At 45.0% G+C, this 26,033-nt stretch overlaps 1 protein-coding gene and 1 long non-coding RNA gene across 7 annotated transcripts in view; one reads left to right on the top strand and one right to left on the bottom strand.

Annotated features, from left to right (window-relative positions):
- CHFR (checkpoint with forkhead and ring finger domains) overlaps nucleotides 1–26,033 on the bottom strand; it is a 60,921-nt gene that overhangs the window by 15,624 nt on the left and 19,264 nt on the right. For 3 of the 6 annotated variants that reach the window (XM_072801986.1, XM_072801987.1, XM_072801992.1), the window contains exons 1-6: nucleotides 13,763–13,834; nucleotides 13,392–13,535; nucleotides 7,595–7,694; nucleotides 2,923–3,032; nucleotides 2,062–2,121; nucleotides 1,718–1,927 (exon numbers count right to left, since the gene is read on the bottom strand). In XM_072801986.1, coding sequence (XP_072658087.1) covers nucleotides 1,718–1,927; nucleotides 2,062–2,121; nucleotides 2,923–3,032; nucleotides 7,595–7,694; nucleotides 13,392–13,535; nucleotides 13,763–13,796 — 658 coding nt within the window. In that variant the 5' untranslated portion in view covers nucleotides 13,797–13,834. Of the gene's footprint in view, nucleotides 1–1,717; nucleotides 1,928–2,061; nucleotides 2,122–2,922; nucleotides 3,033–7,594; nucleotides 7,695–13,391; nucleotides 13,536–13,727; nucleotides 13,886–26,033 lie in introns of those variants that run through there. The other 3 variants (XM_072801991.1, XM_072801989.1, XM_072801988.1) reach the window with 3 other exon arrangements.
- Nucleotides 13,804–19,529, top strand: LOC140619109 (uncharacterized). The gene is made up of 2 exons (XR_012019026.1): nucleotides 13,804–14,144; nucleotides 14,415–19,529. It is a non-coding gene; the product is annotated as an uncharacterized lncRNA (long non-coding RNA).

Genomic DNA, 26,033 nt, shown 5'->3' with positions numbered 1-26,033 from the left:
ATTTATGATTTTATTTTTTTAGTTGCACAGTATATAAATACATCGTCCTCTTACGATAAAATTAACAATTGTATGTGTATACACACACATTGCATCTTCTTCATCTATCCATCCATCACTGGACACTCAGCTTCCCCTTTCTCTGCATCCTCACCAACACTTGGTATCCCTAGTCTTTTTTGATGCTGGCTATTCTAACAGATATGAGGTGATGCCTCATTGTGGTTTCCTTTAATGAAGTTAGAACATTATCAAAAAACTAAAAACCAAATTTGCAAAAATGGAAGCAGTGCTTGCTTGCTTTCTCTCTCTCTCTCAAATAAATAAAATCTCCCCCCCCCAAAGATTTTATTTATTTATTTGACATAGAGAGAGAGCACCAGCAGAGGGAGCAAGAGAGGAAGAAGAAGCAGGCTCCCCACTGAGCAGGGAGCACAAGGTGGGGCTCATGACCCAACCCAAAGGCAGATTCTTCACTGAGCCACCCAGGCGCCCCTCAAATAAACAAAATCTTTAAAAAAAGAGGGGGGGAAGTATTCTAGGAATAAGTAAGAGTTCTCAAAACTAGGTGAAAAAGAAACTTCACTGAAGAACATCAAAGAGCTTAATAAACAGGGTAAAACACCACTATCCTGGGTATTATAAAAATGTCAATTCTCTCCAATCAAAATCTCAAAAAAGACTTTTTTTTTAACTTAAAAAAAGATAATCCTAAGGAGAATCTGGAAGCAAAATACAGAAGAATAGCTAAGAAAGTGAACTAAAATATGAACATACATAGTATGATTTAATTCACAAAACATATAAACACATATGTTCTACACTCTAACAACACCAACAAGGGAATGTTAAGGTCACATAGCACCTAGAGTCTGAATTTTCTCTAGAGACCAAGGAGGAAGGTAAAGAAGGTAAAGAATGATGCCGTAAGGACCAGTACATGTAAAACTAGTTGTTGGATTTTTTATTTTTTTTTTAGTATTTATTTATTTAGAGAGAGTGCACACACAAGCAGGGGATGGGCAGGAGAGGAAAAATCTCAAGCAGGCTCCAACTCCCTGCTGAGCAGGGCACGGCCCGACATGGGGCTCAACCCTACCACCCCAAGACCATGACCCGAGCTGAAATCCAGAGTTGGCTGCTCAACAACAGAGCCACGCATTAAGAGCCTAAAACTGGCTTTAAATGATGTGTTATCCTGGATGAGTCTTGAAAACATTATGCTGAGTAAAAGCAGCAGAAACAAAAGGCCACAGAGTATATGATTCCATGTGTAAGAAATGACCAGAAGAGGCAAATCAGAGACACAGAAGAAAGGTTAGTGGTTGCTGGGGACAAAGGAATGACTGCTGATGGGTGTGGGGTCTCCTTTTGGGGTGATGAAAACATTTGGGAACTACAGAGTGGTGATGAATGCACAACACAATGAATACAGTAAAATCCACTGAAGTGCACACTTGAACTGGGTGATTGTTATGGCATGCAAATTATATCCCAATAAAACTACCAGAAACACCATGTACTATCATCTCTGATTTTCAGCACTTCTATTTGGGATGCAACAAAACATCTACTACAGAAATCTTGCTACTGAGAACCTGATGCCTGATGCCACTTCCACCTTCCTGAGTAGTTTATCTGTCTTCTCTGTAGCAACACAGGTCAGAATTAGTGGCCACAAAGCAATGCAGCTACCACCAAAAGGTTCCTGTCTCACCAGAACTGGAGGAAGGTGCTTGCCCTGCAGAGGTGGGCTCCATGGAAGAGGTAGAAGCCGTGGGGAAGAGGTCTGATGTGGATGTTGATGGCTGTGGTTCCTCAAAGCACGCCTGAGTGGTGGGCGATGACGGCAGGACCTGGGGGTCGTCACCTTGCCCTGCACCTGAGGTATCTTTGGTCACACGGAACACATTCTCTTTATTGGCTTCTGCAAGCACAGAAAGAGAAGAATGAGCACACAATCAGGGCTCAGGTGGAACACCACTACCGTGGGCAAGACATTCCAGCAAGAATCAAGAGCCCTTACTATGTATGTACCCACTTGGTTACGGTCTCACTTACCAAAGGAGTCTTGTGTGATGTCCTGCTTCTCATTTAAAGATTCATAGAGGTATGCCACATCTAAAAGGAAATTAACCAAATCAGAAGAGAGTCCCCAGGCACCAGCTGGAACTCACTTCCCTCTTTTGTTCCTGTCACTTCAGTCCCCTACTTACTTACCAGCTAGTAACAACATTAAGCAGTTTAAGGGATTTCAAAACAAGTGACCCAAAATATCTTAACAAACTTTAAAATAAATAGGCTTCAGGAAAAAATTTCTGGAGCCAGGAGGCAGTCTAGGGAGGGCAAAAACAATGAATAGGTGATGAATTTGTGTTTTGCTGGCATTTCTAACTAACAGAAGGAGCAAACAAAAGATCCTGCCACGTGGCCAATGACTGGCTTTGTCTACACTTAAAACAATCTGAGAAATCTGCCTCCTTCTTCCACTTTGTAGGTAACCTTCAAAAGACTCCTGCAACTCTCCTTGTCCTATATCATTCTTCTCTCCCAAACACAGAACCACCGCTGGCCTCCAACCCCTCTTCTAGATCTTAATCCCCATAACTCAGGTTTCTTCTACGTAACCTAACCCATCCCTGTTCACTTCTGCCATTCTGAAGTGTGTGGCTCATGACTTTGGTGGGATTTCTGGAGAATAACTGGGACTCAGACTGTTAAGGTTAATGTTCCCATTCTTCAACAGACATGAGTCACACCAAGAATCTACATCAACAACAAAGAAAATGTAGGTAACACTAACATTTCTAAGGGAAATACCTGCTTCAGCAGACTCCCTTTCAACCACGCTTCCCACCTGTAACAGGACTTCCCCGTCAAGCACCACCCATGTGTCCACCCTGTCCATTCCCTTTCTCTTACTGTGTTCTGGCTCATTCTTCCTGTACACCAAGTAGATGACATCCCCCGTCTGCAAAGGGCAGGTCTGCTTCTTAACAACCTTCAGCTTGTTAATTACTGTTCCATTGGTGCTGTAGAGACAACAGAACTGCAACTTATCCTAAAATTTTCTTTTTCTATCACCACTAGGAAAACAGTTCAATATTACTGCTTTGAAAATGATAAAACATTCATAAGAATGATGTAAATATTTAAGGAACCATATATGCAAGTGCCATCCTATAATTCTCCTGAGAAAATGCTTGCCTGTTGCCACCTTACTGACAGTCAAACCAGCAACCAATCTTATCAACATGTCTGCTTTTCCCAATGCCATGTTCTCCTCCATCTTCCTCCTGATGGACCCTTGGACTTCTATGAGCAGCTCTGATTTCAGCTTCTCTCCTACATCTGCAATTCGCTATGTCCACAGATTTACCACTCTCTCCAGAAGTTACGACTGAGTCAGCTCATTCCTCAAATGAGCATTGACACTTAAGACACAGGTTCCACCAAGGGGCGCCTGGTTGGCTTGGTCGGTTAAGCGTCCGACTCAGTCTCGGCTCAGATCTTGCTCCTAAAATTCAAGCCCCACACTGTGCATGGAGCCTACCTAAAAAAGAGAGACAGACAGACAGACACAGAGACAGGTTCTAGGTAGAAGCAAATAAATGCCAGGCTACAGACTAGAAGATGGCGTGGCCCCCCAGCTGGGAGGTCTCTCCAATTAGGGAGCACACTGCCAGGTGGAAGAGGCACAAACTGCCAAGGGGACAGACAAGAGCCCGAGTCAGATGGGAGAGGGAGTGCTTCCTTGAGGAGGGACTCCTGAGTAGATATCTGACAGAAAATCATTAGTGGACGAAGTGCACACTGCAGGCATGGTGAATAGTATACAAGACAAGAACTCAGCAAGCAAGCAAACTAACCCACTTTCAGGCATTCAAACCACCTGAGCTTAACTCTACAGCTTCACTCCCAAGGCCTCCAGTGGGGAAGAGGCCTTATTTTTACATTTGAGCAGATGTCCACTACTTGAGTGTTCGGTAAAGGGCCAGAAAGTAAATAGTTTAGGCTGTATGATTGATCACACAGTCTGTATCCCAATACTCAGCTCTGCCACTGTCACAGGAAAAACAGCCATAGATAGGACCCAATCAAGGGGCTATAACTGTGTCCCAATGAGACTTCACTTGCAAAAGCTGGTGGCACTACCCAATACAGCCAGGGTCTCTGCCACGAAGCTTCTCCTCACGATCCATTCTTGTGTTTTTTCTACCCAAAAAAGTCTGATTTTACACTTCTGCTTAAACTCCCTTGATTACTTCTCATTGCTCTCAGGCTAACGTCCAAACTCCCTAGAGTGGACAGCAGGGCCTTTCTACTCCAGTCTACTGTCTGGCTCTGCACTCACTACTTACCGTGAGCACGCAGGGCCTGCTTGTGCCTCAGTACCTGTAGTTCCTTCTGCCTGGAACAACCCCGCCTCCAGCCAGTTCAGCCAAGGAATGCAGTGGCTGCTAGAAGCTGGCAACAGCAGGGAACGGATTCTCCCCTAGAGTCTCCAGAAGGAGCCAGCCATGCTGACAATTTGATTTCAGTCCAATGAGACCTGAGTTAGACTTTGTATCTTGAGCACTAAAAGATCATAGCTATGTGCTACTTTAAGCCACTAAGTTTGTGATAATTTGTTACAAGAGCCACAGGAAACTAAAACTGTCATATGGCCAGTACTGGAAAGCCAGGACCTGCTGCAGGACAGCTCTAGAACTAGGGCTACATTATTCTACAGTAGGCTGAGAAATGAACTTAAGCTGCTACCTATTAGAAGAGAGGCAAGAGGGATCCCTGGGTGGCGCAGCGGTTTGGTGCCTGCCTTTGGCCCAGGGCGCGATCCTGGAGACCCGGGATCGAATCCCACGTCGGGCTCTCAGTGCATGGAGCCTGCTTCTCCCTCTGCCTGTGTCTCTGCCTCTCTCTCTCTCTCTCTCTGTGACTATCATAAATAAATAAAAAATTTTAAAAAAATTTTTAGAAGAGAGGCAAGAAGCATCATTTCTTCCTTTAAATTTTACATTTTTTCTTCCTTTCTAGTTTTTTTTTCTTTAAGATTTTATTTACTCATGAAAGACAGATGGGGGCGGGGGGTGGGGTGGGGCGGGTGGCAGAGACACAGGCAGAGGGAGAAACAGGCTCCATGCAGGGAGCCCGACGTGGGACTCGATCCCGGGTCTCCAGGATCATGCACTGGGCCAAAGGCAGGTGCTAAACCGCTGAGCCACCCAGGGATTCCCAACATCATTTCTTCCTAATAAACCTAATTCTTAGTGTTCAATCCCTACAACTGTAGTTACCAAATAATCTCATAGCACTTGACCTTTACAAAAATAAAAATTCATCTGATAGAAAAAGCATACTCTCAACATATTGCTGGAAGCCTATCTGCCACTAGGTTTAAAATAGGCACATTCTTTTTTTTTTTTAAAGATTTTATTTATTTATTCATGAGAGACACAGAGGGGGGGGGGCGGGCAGAAACATAGGCAGAGGGAGATGCAGGCTCCATGCAGGGAGCCCGATATGGGACTCGATCCCAGGACTCCAGGATCATGCCCCGGGCCAAAGGCAGGCACCAAACCGCTGAGCCACCCAGGGAGCCCAAAATAGGCACATTCTGATACAGCATTCCTTCCTATAAACTTATCCCAAGAAAATAATCAGACATGAATGCAAAGGGTCTCAGAAGAGAATAATTGTAGTATCATTTACAATAAAAAAGTCAAAATAGTAAGTTTTCATCAGTACAGGAGTTGACAGGTAAGTTATTATATAATAATAATGAAAAAGACAAAATGAATGGTGGATACACTGACACACAAGCACTCTGTGAAAAAAGACAAAGTGTCTAACAAAACTAAAATATATACATATGTATTTTCTAAAGCATGAGTGGGATTTAAGAAAGCTTTTCACTTTTATAATACCACTTATGTTGTATAACAATTTTTTTAAAAAGAAAAGATTTTATTGCAGACAGAAAGAGCACATGTGTAAGCACCCATGAGCAGGGAGGAGAAGAAGCAGACTCCCCGCTGTGCAGAAAGCCTGATGAGGGGCTCTATCCTGGGACCTCGGGTTTATGACTTGAACTGAAAGCATCTTGGTCAACCAGTTGAGCCACCCAGGCACCTCCAGAAAAAAAAATTTTTTATTTGGAGGAAAGAAGTCCAACTTGAATAGGTTTGCAACTTTTAGGTTATCACTGTCTTTTTAATTTTATTTTTTCAGGGATATATTTTTTTTAATAATAAATTTATCTTTTATTGGTGTTCAATTTGCCAACATACAGAATAACACCCAGTGCTCATCCCGTCAAGTGCCCACCTCAGTGCCTGTCACCCAGTCACCCCTACCCCCCGCCCACCGCCCCTTCCACTACCCCTTGTTCGTTTTCCAGAGTTAGGAGTCTTTATGTTCTCTCTCCCTTTCTGATATCTCCTACCCATTTCCTCTCCCTTCCCTTCTATTCCCTTTCACTATTATTTATATTCCCCAAATGAATGAGAACATATAATGTTTGTCCTTCTCCGATTGACTCATTTCACTCAGCAATAATACCCTCCAGTTCCATCCACGTTGAAGCAAATGGTGGGTATTTGTCGTTTCTAATGGCTGAGTAATATTCCATTGTATACATAAACCACATCTTCTTTATCCATTCATCTTTCGATGGACACCGAGGCTCCTTCCACAGTTTGGCTATTGTGGACATTGCTGCTATAAACATCGGGGTGCAGGTGTCCCGGCGTTTCATTGCATCTGCATCTTTGGGGTAAATCCCCAGCAGTGCAATTGCTGGGTCGTAGGGCAGGTCTATTTTTAACTCTTTGAGGAACCTTGACACCGTTTTCCAGAGTGGCTGCATCATTTCACATTCCCACCAACAGTGTAAGAGGGTTCCCTTTTCTCCGCATCCTCTCCTACATTTGTGGTTTCCTGCCTTGTTAATTTTCCCCGTTCTCACTGGTGTGAGGTAGTATCTCATTGTGGTTTTGATTTGTATTTCCCTGATGGCAAGTGATGCAGAGCATTTTCTTCAAAGATATTTTTGCTATAATTTGAATACATTCAAGAAAGCTCATAGACATGGAAATGTTATTGGAAACCAGAAAATGCGTTTTCTAGTAACTGGACAGCCTAGTGAACTACTATGTTATAGAAAACAAGCCCTTGTTTCTTCTCTGTAGTCAATGGCTTCAAGAGAAAACAGAAGGGATGCTTGGGTGCCTCAGCGGCTGAGCATCTGCCTTTGGCTCGGGGTGTGATCCTGGAGTCCCGGGATCGAGTCTTGCATCAGGCTCCCTGCATGGAGCCTGCCTCTACCCTCTACCTATGTCTCTGCCTCTCTCTCTGTGTCTCTCAAGAATAAATAAATTTTTTAAATCTTTTAAAAAGTAAAATTAAAATTAAAAAAAAAGAGAGAGAGAAAACATAAAAGTTCGGATAGGGGGGCACCTGGCTGGCTCAGTCAGTGAAATGTGCAACTCTTGATCTTGAGGTTGTGAATTTGAGCCCCATGTTGGGTGTGGAGATTACATAAAAACAAAAACAAAAAAAAACTTAAAAAAAAAAAAAAAGTTCAGAAAGAACTTACCTGGTATCTTCTAGTGACACCTGACCAGATTTTTCATCCACTATAATTTTACAGTGATCTCCAGAGACCAGTTTATTGCCAGGGAATGAAAGGTCACAACCTGTAACAGAGAAAGGATACACATTGGATATGACAATGGGGACTGTGCACAATACTGCCCTTTGCTTAATCAAAGCATGTGGCTGAAAATCAAGATCCATTTTGTATGCACTGTAGGAGACAATACCTAATCAAGCAAGATAGGAAGTAATTTTTAAAAAAATATTTATTTGAGAGAGTGGGGCAAGGGACAGAGTCTCAAACTCTTGGCTAAGCTCGGCCTGATGTGGGGCTCCATCTCAGGACCCTGAAATCATGACCTGAGCTGAAATCAAGAGACAGATGCTTAACTGACCGAGCCACCCAGGCATCCCTTAGGAAGCAATTTTTTTAAAACCTTTTTTTTTTTTTAAACAAAGCTTTTAAGTATTAATCCAAAGCAAAGGGAGAGGGACTGTGTCTCAAATCTTTCTGACTCCCTATTAACCTAGAGGATACCCCATCATCAGTTCTGGCTCCGCATCAACAGCTTCTTGCTGACAATTTCACAATATGCATATATACACAGCTATCCTTATAAAAGCAGAAGTTTAAAAAACTAAGGGACTTAGTTAAGAAATTTTTCAGTATCTTAACTCAGTCCTTAATTTCTTCTTCGTGTAATCTAAGATTTTATAAATTGTCACAAAACTGAAGCAATGACCAAGAGTCACAGAAAAAGTGACTGTGCAAATTACAGACACAGGTATGTTTGAGAAAATTTAAAACAAAAGAGGGATGCATCTACAACTAAACGTGATTATATTCTCATTTTTAAAAAAATATTTATTTATTTATTCATGAGAGAGACAGAGAGAGGCAGAGACACAGACGGAGGGAGAAGCAGGCTCCATGCAGGGAGCCCAATGTGGGACTTGATCCCAGAACTCCAGGATCATGCCCTGGGCCGAAGACAGATGCTCAACAGCTGAGCCACCCAGGGATCCCTGATTATATCCTCATTAAACGCAAGGAGGAAACTCTGAAATGCTTTGTTCTCTCTACTAAGGTTTATAGCTTTATTTTTAATAACCAAACATGGGGGAAGATTTTATTTATTTATTCATGAGAGACAGAGAGAGAGAGAGAGGCAGAGATACAGGCAGAGGGAGAAGCAGGCTCCCTACCAGGAGCCCGACGTGGGACTTGATCCGGGGACTCCAGGATCATGCCCTGGGCCAAAGGCATGCACTAAACCCCGCTGAGCCACCCAGGGTGCCCAATAAATAAAATCTTAAAAACAAAAACAAAAACATGAGAAGCAATACAAGTGCCAATCATCTGGTGCTAAATTAAAAAAACAGTGGTACATCCAAACAGAAGACTACACAGCATCAAAAAGAAACAAATTACAGGGGTGCCTGGGTGCCTGGGTGGCTCAGTCAGTTAGGTGTTCAACTCTTGGTACCAGCTCAGGTTTTGATCTCAGAGTTGTAAATTCAAGCCCTGCAATGGGTTCTGCACTGGGCGTGGAGCCTATACAAATGGAGGGAAATGAATTGCTGATACACACAATAGTCTGAAATGAATTTCAAAATAATTGTATCAAAGGAGAGAAGCCATACAGACTATGGTGGACTATCACATAATTTAACTTGATGACATTCTGGAAAAGTAGAATGACAGAGACAGAAATTAAATGGACGGTTGCCAGAGTTGGGGTTTAGAGGAAGGGGCTGATCCAAAGACCACTAGGAACCTTCTGTGGTGATGGAAATGCTCTACATCTTGATGGCAGTGTTGATTCCATTTCTTAAAACTCACTGAAATACCTGTGAGGGGTGAATTTTACTGTATGTGAACTAGATCTCCACAAATCTAAAGTATTAGAAATCTTACTTGGACATTATACATTTGTTACAGTTATCTGAGACAAATTTCACCTGTACCCACGCGATCATCCCAGAACTAGTCACCTGTCACTGGGATGGGTTTTTGTTTTTTTAAGATTTTATTTATTCATGAGAGACACAGAGGCAGAGACACAGGCAGAGGGAGAAGCAGGCTCCCTGTCGGGGGGGCGGGGAGCCCAATGTGGGACTCGATCCCAGGACCCGGGGATCACGACCGGAGCCAAAGGCAGATGCTCAACCACGGAGCCACCCAGGCATCCCTGGGATGGGTTTTTAACAAGCTTCTCTACACCAGAGCATCATGCAGTTGATTAAATTTCTCACAAGGCTGGTACACATTTCTACCACTCCCCGAGCATGGGAAGCTCTTTGGAAAGGTAAGGTCTTCCATCTCCCTTTCCACATATCAACTCAGCTCTCCCTTTCTCCCTGAAATAATGCCTTAATAATAGCAGGCACGTTATTGTCTTTAAATATAATCAACTTCTACAACTCTTATGTGTCTTCCCAAAATTCCTGTTAAGGCCTGAACTCCAATATGACCGTAAACAGGGCTTGTGAGGAGGCAATCAAGGTTAAAAGAGATTAGGGTGGGACCCCACTCTGATAGGGCTGGTACCCTTAGAAAGGAAGAGGACCAAATCTCTGTCTAGCACTCAAGGACTAACAAGGTGGCTGTCTGTAATCCAGAAGAGGGCTCTCACTAGGAAACAAATCAACTAGCATCTTGATCTTGGACTTCTCAGACCTAAGATCTATGAAAGATAGGGGATCCCTGGATGGCTCAGCGGTTTAGTGCCTGTCTTCCGCCCAGGGCGTGGTCCTGGTCTCCCATGATTGAGTCCCACATCAGGTTCCCTGCACGGAGCCTGCTTCTCTCTGCCTATGTCTCTTTCTCTGTGTCTCTCATGATAAATAAATAAAATGTTAAATAAAATAAAATAAAATAAAATAAAATAAAATAAAATAAAATAAAATAAAATAAAATAAAATAAAAAAAATCTGGAGCAGGGATCCCTGGGTGGCTCAGTGGTTTAGCGCTGCCTTCAGCCCAGAGCCTGATCCTGGAGACCCACGATCGAGTCCCACATCAGGCTCCCTGCATAGAGCCTGCTTCTCCCTCTGCCTGTGTCTCTGCCTCTCTCTCTCTGTGTCTCTCATGAATAAATAAATAAAATCTTAAAAAAAAAAAAAAAAAAGAACTGTGGAAGATAAACTTCTGTTGCTTAAGCTTCCTGGTCTGTGGCATTTTGTCATAGCAGCCGGAGCCAACCAAGAGGGCAACTTCTGTTTTGCTGGAAATGGTAATATATTTGCCAAAAGGAATTCAACTAAGATTAACCCAACAATCTATTTTTTGCTCCTTGTATTAACATGTAAATGAAGTTATAACACTGTATTAAAATAACAATGGCTAGCATTAAGTACTAATTCTTAGCCAGGCTCCTTTTATGCATTTGGAAGGTAAGATCTCAATTACTCTGCAGTGACTCTATGAAGTAGGTACAAAGGTATGGAAAGTTAAGTCCTTAGCCCAAAGTAAGTTATGCAGTGGTGCCAGGTTGGAAACAGAAACCTTCTGGTTGCTCTTCACCAACTTATTACATCAATTAAAGACAATCAATGCATTTTTCAAAAGTTTCTAATGACATATAAATACAAAGTTGTAAAAAAAAAATTAACTTGATACTGAGATTTAAGACTACAAAACAAACAAAAAACAAAAAATCAACCCCAACATCCCAAACAAACAAACCCAAAACCAAAAACATGTTCAGGTACACCATAAATGGTAAAATAAAACAAGAATATTTATTTTATTATCCCTTTTTTTAAAAAACTTTTATTTATTTATGATAGTCACAGAGAGAGAGAGAGAGAGAGAAGCAGAGACACAGGCAGAGGGAGAAGCAGGCTCCATGCAACGGGAGCCCGACGTGGGATTTGATCCCGAGTTTCCAGGATCGCGCCCTGGGCCAAAGGCAGGCGCTAAACTGCTGCGCCACCCAGGGATCCCTATCCTTGTTTTTTACCCCTATCCTTTATTTTTTTTTAAACTCCAGTATAATTAACATATACATAATCTTTGTTTTTAAACAATACTTTCTCACGCTTTTTTTTTTTTTTTTCTCACGCTTTTTTTTAAATATAAAATCAGAAACAGGGATCCCTGGGTGGTGCAGCGGTTTGGCTCCTGCCTTTGGCCCAGGGCGTGATCCTGAAGATCCGGGATCGAATCCCACATCGGGCTCCTGGTGCATGGAGCCTGCTTCTCCCTCTGCCTGTGTCTCTGCCTGTGTCTCTGCCTCTCTCTTTCTCTCTGTGTGACTATCATAAATAAATAAAAATTAAAAAAAAAAAAAAAAAGAAAATCTGGAATTAAGAAAAAATAAAAAATAAATAAATAAATATAAAATCAGAAACAAAACAAAACACAGACCTAAATATAGAGAACTGATGGTTAGCAGAGAGAAGGAAGTTGGGGGAGGAGTGAACTAGGGGAACAGAGACTGAGAGTACACTTTGCACGATGAGTACTGAATAATATATAGAACTGTTGAATCACTGTATCATACACCTAAAACTAAACGCTGAGTTAGTTAGACTGGAATTAAAAAATAAATTAAAAATATATTTAAAGTCCAAGTGATGATTAACTTTTGGACAAACTAAATTTTCTTGTTGCCTTAACCAGTGCACTTCTCTCCCTATAGGGAAGTGACAAGGAGGGCAAGCTGCTGGATGGTCACTTAGGAGTGCCCAAGCAGTTGTGTGGAGGGTGACCACACTTCATCTCACCTAGCTGCATAGCTGTTCCTGCCCTGTGCTTCCCAGGTTCAGTCAGCCAAGGCCTATTTGAGCAGCACTATTCTAAGAGGGTATGCTCCAGATTTTATTTTATTTTATTTTTTTAAAAGATTTTATTTACTTATTTATGAGAGACACAGAGAGAGAGAGAGAGAGAGAGAGGCAGAGACACAGGCAGAGGGAGAAGCAGGCTCCATGCAGGGAGCCCGACATGGGACTCGATCCCGGGACTCCAGGATCAGGCCCTGGGCTGAAGGCAGGCGCTCAACCGCTGAGCCACCCAGGGATCCCTGCTCCAGATTTTATTTCATTTCTTTTATTTTATAGATTTTATTTACTTATTCACGAGAGACACACAGAGAGAGAGAGAGAGGCGCAGAGACACAGGCAGAGGGAGAAGCAGGCTCCATGCAAGGAGCGGGATGTGGGACTCGATCCCCGGTCTCCAGGATCACACCCCGGGCTGCAGGCGGCGCTAAACCGCTGCGCCACCGGGGCTGCCCTCTGCTCCAGATTTTAACTGTAGCCACCTACAACTATAAATTTCCCTCTGAGCTGCATCCCACAAGTTGTGTCATATCATGTTTTCATTTTCATTCATTTCAAGGTATTTTGTAATCTCCCTTGTGACTTCTTTGACCCACTGGTTGTTTAAGAGTGCGTTGTCCGATTTCCATACTGAATTTTCCAAGTTTTTTTCTGTTACTGACTTTAATTTCATTGCATGGAGATCAGAGATGGTCTCCGTCGTAAGGGATCTGAGAGGACTGCATTCTAGGGGGTCACATGGACACGCCCACTTCATGAGGTTGTAACGAGAACTACATAATCTGCGGGAAGCACGGAGAGGTGACAGGCCCACCAGTAAGTGAACAAATGGCCGCTCTTACACCGGAGCCCATTCCGCTGGAAAACCTGGAGAGCAGCGTGGGCCCCGCCCAAGGGCCTCGGGCGGCCTGGGGAGCCGCCGGCACCGGCCCGCCCCGCCCCCCCGCCCCTCGCCCCCGGCCCCCGGCCCTCCCACCCCGGTGCCCCCGGCCCCCAGCCCCGGCCCGCACCTCTCCTCCGCCCGATGGTCCACTCCCGGTTCCTCAGGAGGACGTGCGGCTCGCCGTCCCCGGCGCCCAAGCGGAGGAGCCTCCCCCACGGCTGCTGCTGCGGCGGCTGCTCGCCTTCCCGGCGCTGCTCCATCGGATTCACATCTGACGAGATCCGGAAACGCCGGCTGAGGCGCTGGGACCGCAGAAGCGGGGGCTGCGGCCCGCCGCTCCGCCCTGAGGCCCTCCTGGCGCCCCCGCCACACCACGCCGCCGCCGCCCCGGGTCGAACGCCCGCCTCCTCCCGCCGCCGCGTCCCGCCCGCCGACCCGCCGCAGCCCCGCGCCATCCGCTTACCCCCCGCCCCGCGCCTAACCCGGAACCGGCCGCACCGCAGCCACCGCAGCCACCGCTGTCAACAGACATCGCCGATTCCTCAGCTGATCGGCCAGGGCCGTCCGGGCCCTGCGATTGGCTGGCAGCGGCGCCCACCGAGCGCGGCGGCTAGAGCGGAGCCCCCAGCGCCCCGCGAGACTGGGAGCGTGGGGGCCGGCGGCGCGTGCGCAGACCGGAGGCTGCGGGTCTGAGCGCCATCTTTGGTAATGGCAGACGGCTTCGTCCGCGGTAGGGGGCGCCGTGTTAAGTGGTGGCGGAAGGGACGGAGTTACGGGGTTTGGGCGTCCGAGACAAATCCTCGAAGGGGCGCCGTAAGTCAGATGGCCCTAAGTGTCGGATGGGACGGGTCGCCTGACCTACGGGGAGGGCAAGGACGAGGTAAGTGGACGCTCGCGGACGTGGACGCCTACTGCCGAGGAGCGGAGGAGGCAGTCTGGCATTGCGCCAGGAGACCCGGCCTGGGAGAGCAGCTGCGCGGCGGGCGGTGCTGGAGCGCGAGGGCGCCTCCGGGGGTTTCCTGGAAGCCGAGCGGGTCCGGTGCGTTCCTGGGAAGGAGCGTGTCTGGTACGGGAGTGCACTGTAGCCCCCTTCGTGTCCTCACTTGTACACAGCAGGTAGTGATGACTTTTTCTCATTATTTAAACAAAGGAAGCAAATATTCTAAGATTGTTTCTCGCCGCCGTTTGTGGAGCGCCGAGGTCTCCTACTTCCTCTTGGACCAGGGCCTCTCCACGTGTCGGCTCAGGCAGGCGATTCCCCAGCTGGGGTGCCGCTGAGCCACAAGCCCAGGCTTTGCGGACAGGTTGCGGGACCCGGGATCGATGATGAGGTCAAGCCAGGGGACCCGTGCCCTCAGCCTTGGTGCAGCGCCTGCCCTGCTGGGCTCAGATTTCAGACGTGGGAAAGGCCACAATTAAGCATTCCTCCAAGGAAATTTGGCTTTCGGGCACCTGGTGGCCCAGTGGGTGAAGCGACTGCATTCAGCTCAGGTTGTAACCTCACTGGTACTGGGATCGAGTGCCCATTGGGCTCCCTGCTCAGCAGAATGTCTGTTTGGTCCTCTGCCCCGTGGTCCCTCCTGCCCCGTGGTGCTCTCTCTCTATTCGTCTGTCAACTAAATCTTTTTTAAAAGAAATACGAAGAAATTTGGTTTCCATGGAAAAACAGCGAAACGCAGCAACCTGTTGGACGCTGGGTGTTGGGGACAGTGTATGCCTGGCTAAGCAGGCCTTTCGGTTCAAGAACACAGCGGTTCCAGCCCTAGCAGCCAATCAGCTTCACTTGAAGATCTGGCGACTCCACGGAGCGGGGAGACTTCTACCAAGGCCTGACTGGACACTCTGATCTCTCTGTGATTCCAGGAGAATGCATTTTGGATATTTTGGGTTGTGTTACCAGGACTTACTGTTTCCTTCAAATGATTTAATGTTATCGTGCACACAACATATTGAGGTCAATAATGATTATTACATGTACTTCTGTTTTGTGGCTGTAACCCAGGAAAATGAAGAGGGTTTTCATTTTTATTTGCATCATCAGAGAAAGTCGTACTGACTTCTTTGCTTCGCTGAATATATACAGGTATGTAAAAAAAGGATTCAGAGTTCAAAAATAAAAATTAGTGGTATCAAAACATACCCACAAGTGGGTGGCAGTTTTCCAAACTAAAGGAAATGGGCAAGGGGCTTGGCAAAACCAGAAGCAACAACAGACATGTCAGCTAACATCTGAAGAGGGCAAAATGTTCTTCTGAAACCCTATTGATCCCCAAAAGACAACCCTAATGAAGGCATAATGTCATCCAGGCAGGACCTTATTTGAACACCAGGTCAACTAAAACCTTCTTGACACATTTCCACTTTCAACTGTTATACTGTTGAGGCCAACCTGAAAAACATGTCATAATAATGGAATGTAATCACAGTATGAAAACACCTTTTATAACTGTTACAAGAAAACATGTCCAGAAAGGTCCAACCTGAAAGATCATGGATATTGCTCAAACCTTTCAGACTTGGTCATGAGACCACAAGCTTCCTCTACCCCATGGTATCCAACCTACCAGGCCGGCAGGGTCCATGGACCGGTGACAAAGCCAGCTCAGGTTCCAAAGCAAAGTGCTGCAGCTGAAAAGCCAGCTAGGAAGATAAAGCCACAGAACCCTGAAAATCATAGCCAGGGCTGGTGTTCAAAATAGAAGAAACAAGATGGGGAATGAGAAATGCTTCCCATTCTCCCCTTCTCTCTTCCCCTTCTCCCCACATTTGCTCTTGTGCTCTGTGCTCACCCTTCATCTGAAGGAATCGCCATGGAAAGTGAGGGGAGAATGTGTATGTGCAAAACCACAGCCACAGAAGACCCTTCACTTGCCTGCAGACAGAAGTCACTTCACTGCCTGAGACTAAGTTCTGAACCTCAATTAAATGTGCCCTAGTTGATCTATCTAACCTGGACTTCAGGTTCCTTCGCGATGCATTGTAAAAGATGCCACAAATGTTTGGTGTGTAAAATGATATGTTACTTATCCCATGGGTCAAAAACAGATCCTTTTCTATGGACTAGAGAGAGAGAGACTTGATAATATCTATGTCAAGAGTTTTTAAGAAAAAGTGCAATCAAAACAATGTTGACAGGGAAATGTTACACAGAAAACAGCACTCAGTGGAGTTAAAATTTGCTGTTTTTGTACATTATGTAAACTTCATTTGCAAAGAAAAACATTTTCTCAGTTCAAATATTCATTTGAATGTAGAAAATTTTAGAAACAAATTAGAAAAAAAAAAAAGAATTACCTCACCTTCTCTGGCAATAGGAACTTTCCTGCAGCAATCTCTCCATCTAGTTTTAAGGACACTTGAGAAACTCCTGTTTTTTTGCTTTTTTCCAATTATCATGAGCCTTTTCCACATTCTGAAATGTCTATGCAACACATCTTAAGAGCTGCCTAAGGGACTTCTGGATGATTCAAGTGGTTGAGCAACTGCCCTCGGCCCAGGGCTTGATCCTAGAGTCCCAGGATCGATTCCCACATCGGGTTCCCTGCAGGGAGTCTGCTTCATCTGCCTGTGTCTCTGCCTCTCTCTCTCTCTGTGTCTCCCATGAATGAGTAAATAAAATATTAAAAGATCTGCCTGATAGTGGCACCTAGGCAGCTCAGTCGGTTGAGCATCTGCCTTGGGTTTAGGTCATGGTCTGTGGTCCTGGGATTGATTTCTGCTGGTGGGGGGGCGGGGGAGGGGCTTGCTCAGCGTGAAGTCTGCTTCTCCCTCTCCCTCAGCCTGCAGCTCCCTCTGCCTATGCTCTCTATCAAATAATTTTTTTTTTTTTTTTTTTTTTTTAAGAGCCTGCTGGGCTCAATCGTAGAGCATGCAACATTCCATCTCGGGTTTGTGAGTTCAGCCCATTGGGTATAAAGATTACTTAAAAATAAAATCTTTTTAAAAAATGAAGACGCATTGGTTTAAAAAAAATTCCTTTACTGTCTGGTGTTTAGGATGTTGCCAGATTGCATAATGCTATTCCATCAAAATTCTCATACAAGGTCTTTGAATACATGCTGGGCTTAGGTGTTTGTTTGTTTGTTTGTTTGTTTGTTTGTTTGTTTTAAGACTTCTGTCCTGAAATGAGCCTGGCTATTTTTTTATATTTTAAGATTTTATTTACTTATTCATGAGAGACACAGGGAGAGGCAGAGACAGGAGAAGCAGGCTCCATGCAAGGAGCCTGACATGGGACTTGATCCCAGAACTCTGGCATCATGCCCTGAGCTGAAGGCAGATGCTCAACCACTGAACCACCCAGGCATCCCAGTGGGTTAGGCTTTTAAGACTTTTAAAAAAGTACCTGCTAAGTACTTAATATTTGGCTTTTGTTGGAAAATGTTTTTAGGGGTGCCTAGGTGGGTGAGTGGGTTAGGTGGCCAACTCTTGATTTTAGCTCAGGTCATGGTTTCAAGGTTGTGGGATAAGGCTCTGAGATAGGCTCTGTGCTGGATGTCAAGCCTACTTAAGATTCTCTCTCTCCCTCTCTGTATCTCCCCCTCCCATGTCCTTCTTTTAAAAAATGCTTTTAAATTGATGTTTTGGGGTGCCTGGGTGGCTCAGTGAGTTAAGCATCTGCCTGTGGCTCAGATTATGATCTCAGGGTCCTGGGATCAAGTCCCATATGGGGCTCCGTGCTCAGCGGGGAGTCTGCTTCAGATGGGGCCAATGAAACTGTTCTTCTGGCAATGAATGTCTGACAGTCAAACATAAAATAATAGAAAATGAAAACTAAAACACAGAAGCAGTAATTTTGAAGTCTTAAAAGGGAAAATTTAAAATTCAGTCAAGTTTAAGGCTTTTAAAATGAGAAGGCTTGTAGAATGACTGAGAGAAAATATACTTTCCCCCCTGAGGAAAAATTTACCAAGAGAATCTAGAAGAGGGAAAGAAATTGGAGATACAGAGAGGAAAGACATTTATCTTTATCACAGATAACCCCACATTTATACTCGGGTAATTTCACATCTCACAAATCATTTTACAGAATCACAAGCCATCAATACCAGATATTATATGTATGTCCCAACACCCAACTTAACTCTGTGCGTTATCCTGCCAAGGAATTAATTCATCTGATTTGAAAAAACAAGTCAAATATGGCTTCCACAAAAGATATTCTACATAAGTGATTCTCAGGAACATGTGAACAAGTGCCGCTCTTCATAAGGAAATACTCTGGAGGGCAGGCCAGAAGACAAGGGTTCGATTTTTCCCTACGGAGCCTATAACTGTAGAGAGGCAAAGCCATGTATATACATCAAGAGGGATACAAGCAGTGGAAACACATGCCTCATGAGCCACACAAACGAAGCACCAGCAATCATGCTCAGACCCCAGAAATTCCTTTTGGATGGTCCTGAAAGCTGTGCTGCTCCAAAATGGGGAGGGAGGGTTGGCCTTGGGCTGGGCTTGTAAAGGTTTGACATTCCATGAGCAAGGTTGGGAAATGCAAGACAGGTGAACTTACCCTAATGATCAAAGATGAGGGAGAACTTCCCCATCTATAAATAATGGAGCCTATGTCCAAGGAAGAGAGTTCCTATTTTAAAGATTATCAAGAAATCATCTTATTCCACAGAGATGCATGCTGTATCAACACACTTATGTGCCCTAGAATGCCACTTCCATCATAACTACTGAGCACAGTCTGCCGTCTCTAACCAGTTCAATGAAAATAAGCTTTTCAGTGGCCAATTTCCCAAAAACACTGAGTTTCAACATACACCAACATTGATCCATCAAAAATTTATTACTATCAAAAGAGATTGGGTGCCTCAGTGGTTAAGTATCTGCCTTTGGCTTAGGTCGTGATCCTGGAGTCTTGGGATCGAGTCCCGCATCGGGCTCCCTGCGTGGAACTTGCTTTTCCCTCTGCCTGTGTTTTTGTAGGACCACGCCCTGGGCTGAAGGCAGGCGCTAAACCGCTGAGCCACCAGGTATACCCTAAATAAAATTATTTTTAAAAAATAGATTTTCAGGGACTCCTGGGTGGCTCAGACGTTGAGAATCTGCCTTCGGCTCAGGTCATGATCCCAGAGTCCTGGGATCGAGTCCCACATCGGGCTCCCCACACGGAGCCTGCTTCTCCTTCAGTCTGTGTCTCTACCTCTCTCTCTGTGTCTCTCATGAATAAATAAGATCTTTAAAAAAAAAAAAGATTTTCATTGTGTTAACTATACTTCAATTTAAAAAATAAAAATAAACAGTAGATTTTATTAAAGATTTGTTTCTCATTTTAGAGAGAGCGTGTGGGCATGGGGGGATGCAGAGGGAGAGGGAGAGAGAGAATCTCACAAACTCCCTGCTGAGCACAGGAGGCAGGCTAGATCTAACAACCCTGAGGTCATGACCTGAGACGAAATTGAATCAGACACTTAATTGACTGAGACATCCAGGCTAAAGAGTAGATTTTTTTAATAATTTTTTTTAAAGATTTATTTATTCAGAGAGAGAGAGAGAGAGAAAGGAAGAGGGAGAAGCAAGCTCCATGCAGGAAGCCGGACGCGGGACTCGATCCCGGGTCTCCAGGATCACATCCCAGGCTGCAGGAGGTGCCAAACCGCTGAGCCACCAGGGCTGCCAGATTTTTTTTTTTAAGATTTTATTTATTTATTTATTTATTTATTTATTTATTTATTTATTTATGATAGAGAGAGAGAGAGAGAGAGGCAGAGACACAGGAGGAAGGAGAAGCAGGCTCCATGCTGGGAGCCCGATGTGGGACTCCATCCCGGGACTCCAGGATCACACCCTGGGCCAAAGGCAGGCGCTAAACCGCTGAGCCACCCAGGGATCCCCTAAAAAGTAGATTTTAAAGTAATTCATACTTGGATTAAATTTCTTAAACATCGAGGATAGCTAGAAAATTTGAGTTAGATTCTATTTTATTTTCATGGGAGCATTAAAAAGATTGCTGTTTGTTGACAGGGTGGTTTGGTCTTCCAGTGAATATAATGTTTTTTTATTTTATTTTTTATTTTTTATAATGTTTTTTTTTAAATAAATCTACTTTGTCATTAGTATCCCAAATCTAATTATAAACTGAGGTGGAACATGAGATAAATCACAAAAGTAACCAAAATCAGGAAAACAGTCTGTTGAAAGAGCAGAATCAGGAAAACCATTGGGAAAGTACTTATTGTCCCCATTCCAAAGAATTCCTGTGAATATCCAGTAGTTAAAGAAAACACAAAACTCTGAGTGAACAGAGACATTGAAAGAGAATGCATAGACTACAAAATCAAGGCAACAGGATTCAGATAAAATTGAGATACCAGGGCAGCATAGAGTCTTAAAAGGAAGCCACAGAAAAATGGGTTTGGATATAGGGACTTAATATTCCACAGAGTTTAGTTGTTGAGCCTCCCAGGCTGCCCTTACAAGTACTTTATTTTTTTTTTTAAGATTTTATTTATTTATTCATGATAGTCACAGAGAGAGAGAGAGAGGCAGAGACACAGGCAGAGGGAGAAGCAGGCTCCATGCAGGGAGCCCGACGTGGGATTCGATCCGGAGTCTCCAGGATCGCGCCCTGGGCCAAAGGCAGGCGCCAAACCGCTGCGCCACCCAGGGATCCCCTTACAAGTACTTTAATACGAGCCAAAAGAGCCAATGGCTCTTTTATACGAGCCACTTTGGAAGATTTACACATTCCCGCGCTACCCTGAACCTTTCCTTGCTAGCCACTCCAGCCCGTCTCGGGTGTGGGAAAAGCCCATTCATCCTTCAAGTGAAGATTAATGATGAAATAACCCACAGAAAAATTTAGAAATCAGTACACGAATCAACTGCTGTACTAAAAAAAAAAAAAAATTATGAATGTGTCAAAGGCCCTCTAGAAATCTGCTAAATTTGTTGCTGTGGAGAGATACTATATTTTAAAAATTGTAGGTAAGAGTAAAAACAAAATATAAATTAGATTTTGCATATTTTAAACTCGACGGCTTATTTCTTACGTGTAAATTACAAACGGAGGGAGAAAAATGGGGCAAAACCCACAAAATCACAGGAAAAACGAACGCAAGAACACAAATGACCCAGCCGCCAGATGCAGCAGATGAAAAAGCTAGCAAGCCAGGAACGGAGTTCCTACGACAGGCATTTCCGTCCGGAGAAATCTGCGAGGAGGGGAGAGCCCGAGGGCGCAGGCAGGGCGATCCCTCGACGCCGGGGTGACATGCAGGTGTAGCGGGGCCAGGCCCACCCGCGCCCGCCGCCCCTACTTAGGGTCCGACTGCTGGGGCCCCCTCCAGAGCTCGCCCCCGGATCGGGTCTCCCTGCAGCTCCGCAGGACCCGCTGAGCCTACAGCCCCGGCACTACCCTCGGCCCGGCCGCCCTCCCCTGCGGATCCCGGGCCGGGATCGCAGGAGCCCCCGCCATCGTCGTCCGCGGCGACTGACGAGCGGGAACAGCCACAGTTAACACCCCCGGCACCGCGGCCAAAGGCAATTAGGAGCCGCGCGTTGCTAAGCAGGGTGCTGTCTCCTAGAGACGCAGAGGCGGGGCAATGGCCCGACAGACACAATCTTAGCCAATAGCCGCTGGGGCCAGTGGGCGCCCTGGCCAATGGGAAACACCAGCGGCCTGTTACTAAGCAAATCCTGATCTCGGGAGCGGACAGGCTGGGGTGGTACCTAGACGGCGCCCTCTGAGTCGTTTAAAAGGGTAGAAAGTGTTTCCTGTAGATCAGATTTAAAATTTGCCTTGCTGGGGCGCTTAGGTGGCTCAGTCGGTTAAGAGACCGACTCTTGATTTGGCTCAGGTCACGATCTCAGGGTGGAGAGAACCAGCCCCGTTTGGAGGCCCACCCTGGACCTGGATCCTGCTTGGGATTTCTCTCCTTCTCCCCTACCCCTTCCTTCGCCAATAAAATCTTTTAAAAATTTTTGGCGTGGTGTCTAGGAGGCTCAGCCAGTGAAGAGTCAGCATTTGGTTCAGGTCATGATCTCAGGGTCCTGGGATCCAGCCCCACATCAGACTCCCAGCTCAGCGGGCAGTCGGCTTCTTTCTGTCCCCCTCCCCCGTTCTCTCTCTCTCTAAATCTTTTTTATTTTATTTTATTTTTTTAAAGATTTTATTTATTTATTCATAGAGACACAAACACACAGAGAGGCAGAGACACAGGCAGAGGGAGAAGCAGGCTCCATGCAGGGAGCCAGACGTGGACTGGATCCTGGGTCTCCAGGACCACACCCCAGGCTGCAGGCGGCGCTAAACCGCTGCGCCAATGAGCTGCCCTCAAAATCTTTTTTAAAAGATTTTATTTATTTACTCATGAGAGATACAGAGAGACAGGCAGAGACACAGGCAGAGGGAGAAGTAGGCTCCATGCAGGAAGCCCGATGTGGGACTCGGATCACGCCCTAAGCAGAAGGCAGATCCTCAACGACTGAGCTTGCAGGATGGGGACGGGTGTCTGTGATGTAAGCTCTGATGATCGCAGTGGCGGGGCTGGTCAGTGATGGGCTTGTCATGGCCTGGCTGAGTCAGCTGTGCCTGTGAGGACATGTCAGCAGTGAGGTCTGCGAGGTCACCGCCACAATGATGTCCCTCTCTTACCTGATCCCTAAGAAAAGCCTGTTAGTCTGTCAAGATTCACGAAAGCCACCTTTGATGTGGAGATAACCCAAGGAAAGAAATACAGAGCGATTTTATCTCCAGTCCAATCTCCTTCAATTATAAACACTCTGGACACCCTTTTTATTGAAATGTAACACATACAGAAAAGCACACATGTATGTATATATGATTTCCCACAAGCTGAATATCCCATGTAACCAGCACCCAGGTGAAGAAAGCAAATGGCAGTGGAACCCTTCCTGGCTCCTCCCGGTCTTTGTCCTGCCCCAGTCACACTGTCCTGATCTCTCACACCATAAATGACTTGTGCCTTTTTGAGTGTTATATGAATAGATCTGTACAGTGTAACTTTGTTTGTAACATGCTTATGCTGTGGGATTTATCCCTAATATGCATTGACTTGTAATTTACTCACATTGCTGAATTCTTCTGTGTGTATTCACCATTATTTTTTATTTTTCCTGTTGGTAGACTCTGTATTTGGCTATTAGGAATAGTGTTAATATATCCTAATACATATATAGTATACTACATGAAACCATTCTTTAAGAAAGAAGGAGAGGGACACCTGGGTGGCTCAGTGGTTGAGCGTTTGCCTTTGGCTCAGGGTGTGGTCTCACAGTCCCAGAGTCCTGAGATGGAGTCCTACATCGGGCTCCCTGTGGGGAGCCTGTTTCTCCTTCTGTCTATGTCCTTGCCTCTCTCTCTGTGTTTCTCATGAATAAATGAGTAAAATGTTAAAAAATAATAATAATAAAAGAAAGAGACAGGAAAAAAGATATGTATGCTTATTTATGCAAAAACAATAGAAAGATATCTACAAACCAATGAAATGGGTTTCCTACACAAGGTGGGTGTGAATGTAGTAGAAAGGTAAAAGAAGGAATAACTGATCTCAGTATACCTTTTGAACAGTTTTAATTTGAGAATTTTTAATATATTTGATAATAAAACTAAATAAACTGGTGACCATGTCATAGTTTTATAAAGTTGGTTGAATTGGTCAGGAGCAGTAAAACCCTGTAATATGTGTCAATATGTAATATGTTTTGGGTTAAAAACATTTAAGATTAAAGGCACAAATGCTATAATCACGGAAGAGAAATAAAAAAGAACCAATCTGGGGGGCCTGGGCGGCTCAGTCAGTTAAACATCTGCCTTTGACTCAGGTCCTGGGATCCAGCCCCATGTCGATCTCCCTGCACAGCCAGGAGCCTACTTCTCCCTCTCCCTCTGCCGCTCCCCTAGCTCATTCTCTCTCTCCCTCTCTCTCTCTCTCTCTCTTGCCCTATCTCAAATAAAATCAAATCTTAAAAAAAGAAGAAGAAATTGAAGCAGGAGGTGAGCTGGGGATCTGTAGCCTATCTGCTGAAATCATTGTGGTATCTGATTTCAAGTCAGGTTGTAGGAGCAGCGGAGGTGAGGAGACCTGTCAGAAAATCATAGAGCCACAGGGAGCCTACCTGGGGGAGCTGAGGGCAGCCCGAGCTGGTGGCATGAGGGAACCTCCACAGCGGGAGGACCAGTGTACAGGCAATCAGGGAGCCCTGGCCATGCCCTGAAGGGCCCCCTGACTGTCTCTTGATTTCTGACCCTGACCCTCCCCTCCATCAGGAACAGATGTCCTACTTACATGCCGGCCCCAAGGGGCTCAGGGCTGGGCCATGCCAAGCCTGTCTCATGGCCAGATGCCAAGTGGGAGAGGCTGAGGGCAGGAGGGGCTGGCAGGCTGATGTTCACGTACCACAGAGCTCCCCTACAGCAGGCACATCTGAGAACATCCAATAAGGTGGGAAACATAAAAAATAGAAGGTTCTAGCACAAAAAGCATTTTGTACAAAATGTTCACTGCACAGAGAAAGCAGTTTAATTCAGAACAAAGTGACTTTGGCTCTTGCTCTGAACATAAGTTTGTAAACCATGGGTGCTGTGTCAGTAACATGCCACCGTGCACATCGTATTAGTGGGATAGTACGCATGTGCATGCATGCACACTTGTGGCACCTTCGCTGGACACACCTGCATCCCAGGCTGACTAGTGAGTCCCCTGAACACCCTGGACTCATGCTCCCAGGGAAATGTTCTCTTGCAGGCTTTATAATGTGTCTTCAGAAAGCCACATGTTTGGAATTGAGGGTATTTGTCTCCCAGATGCTCCCTGTCTACCTCTGTGACTTAAGAAGATGAATAACAAGGAGAAGGTATTAGTGATTACTAAATCCTAGTCACAATCCCTCTGGCACTAAATTGGTAAAATGAGCTTTGAATAATAGTGTTTTAAATTTTAATAATCAGATTTATTAACACTAAGTAAAATATGAAATTTTAAGTTTTAAGATATATTATAATATATAACATATATAACTTAACATAATTTAAATATAAGAATTATTATACCCTAAGCCAATTTTAGAATAATCCTGTTACAGCTCAAATTGTAGAACCAGGCAAATGGAATAAAAACATAAACGTATTTCTTTCTTTTGACTTATATTGCTATTTCAAGGCAAAGTGTGGTATGTTCTCATGCTCTGCCACATAGAGAAAAAAATAATCTGTTTTAAATTCTCAGAGTCTGTCTTCCCACAAGTCTTCAGGATGAGCTCAGTCACACACCGCAGATGACACCTTGTCTTTGCCAGAGCCACCAAGTGGCAAACTTGTGGCCAGTACAAGTTAGATGAGTCACTGCACATCCCTCGTGGCTTCTGAGTGGACCCCACAAGAAGGAGCATAGCTGAGTCAATGACCTTGACACATATTACAGGGTTTTACTGCTCCTGACCAATTCAACCAACTTTATAAAACTATGACATGGTCACCAGTTTATTAACTGCATAGTAGAATTTCTTTGCCCTATTTTTGTAATAAGAATTAAGGGTGGGGTGGGGTGCTTGGGTGGCTCAGTTGGCTGAGTGTCTGTCTGCCTTTGGCTCAGGTCATGATCTCGGGGTCCTGGGGTTGAGTCTGGTGTCAGGCTTCCTGCTCAGCGGGAAGTCCGCTTCTCTATCTCTCTCTACCACTCCCCCTGCTTGTGTGCTCACTCTGTCTCAAAAAAAGTTTTAAGGTTTTGTTTACTTGAGAGAGAGCAGAGTGAGAGTGCGCACAAGCAAGGAGAGGGGCAGAGGGAAAGGGAGACGCAGA

This window comes from Canis lupus, chromosome 27 (assembly GCF_048164855.1).
Source record: "Canis lupus baileyi chromosome 27, mCanLup2.hap1, whole genome shotgun sequence".
Lineage (NCBI taxonomy): Eukaryota > Metazoa > Chordata > Mammalia > Carnivora > Canidae > Canis > Canis lupus.
Note: the sequence above shows the minus strand (reverse complement) of the source record. Positions and strands in the feature narration are given on the sequence as shown.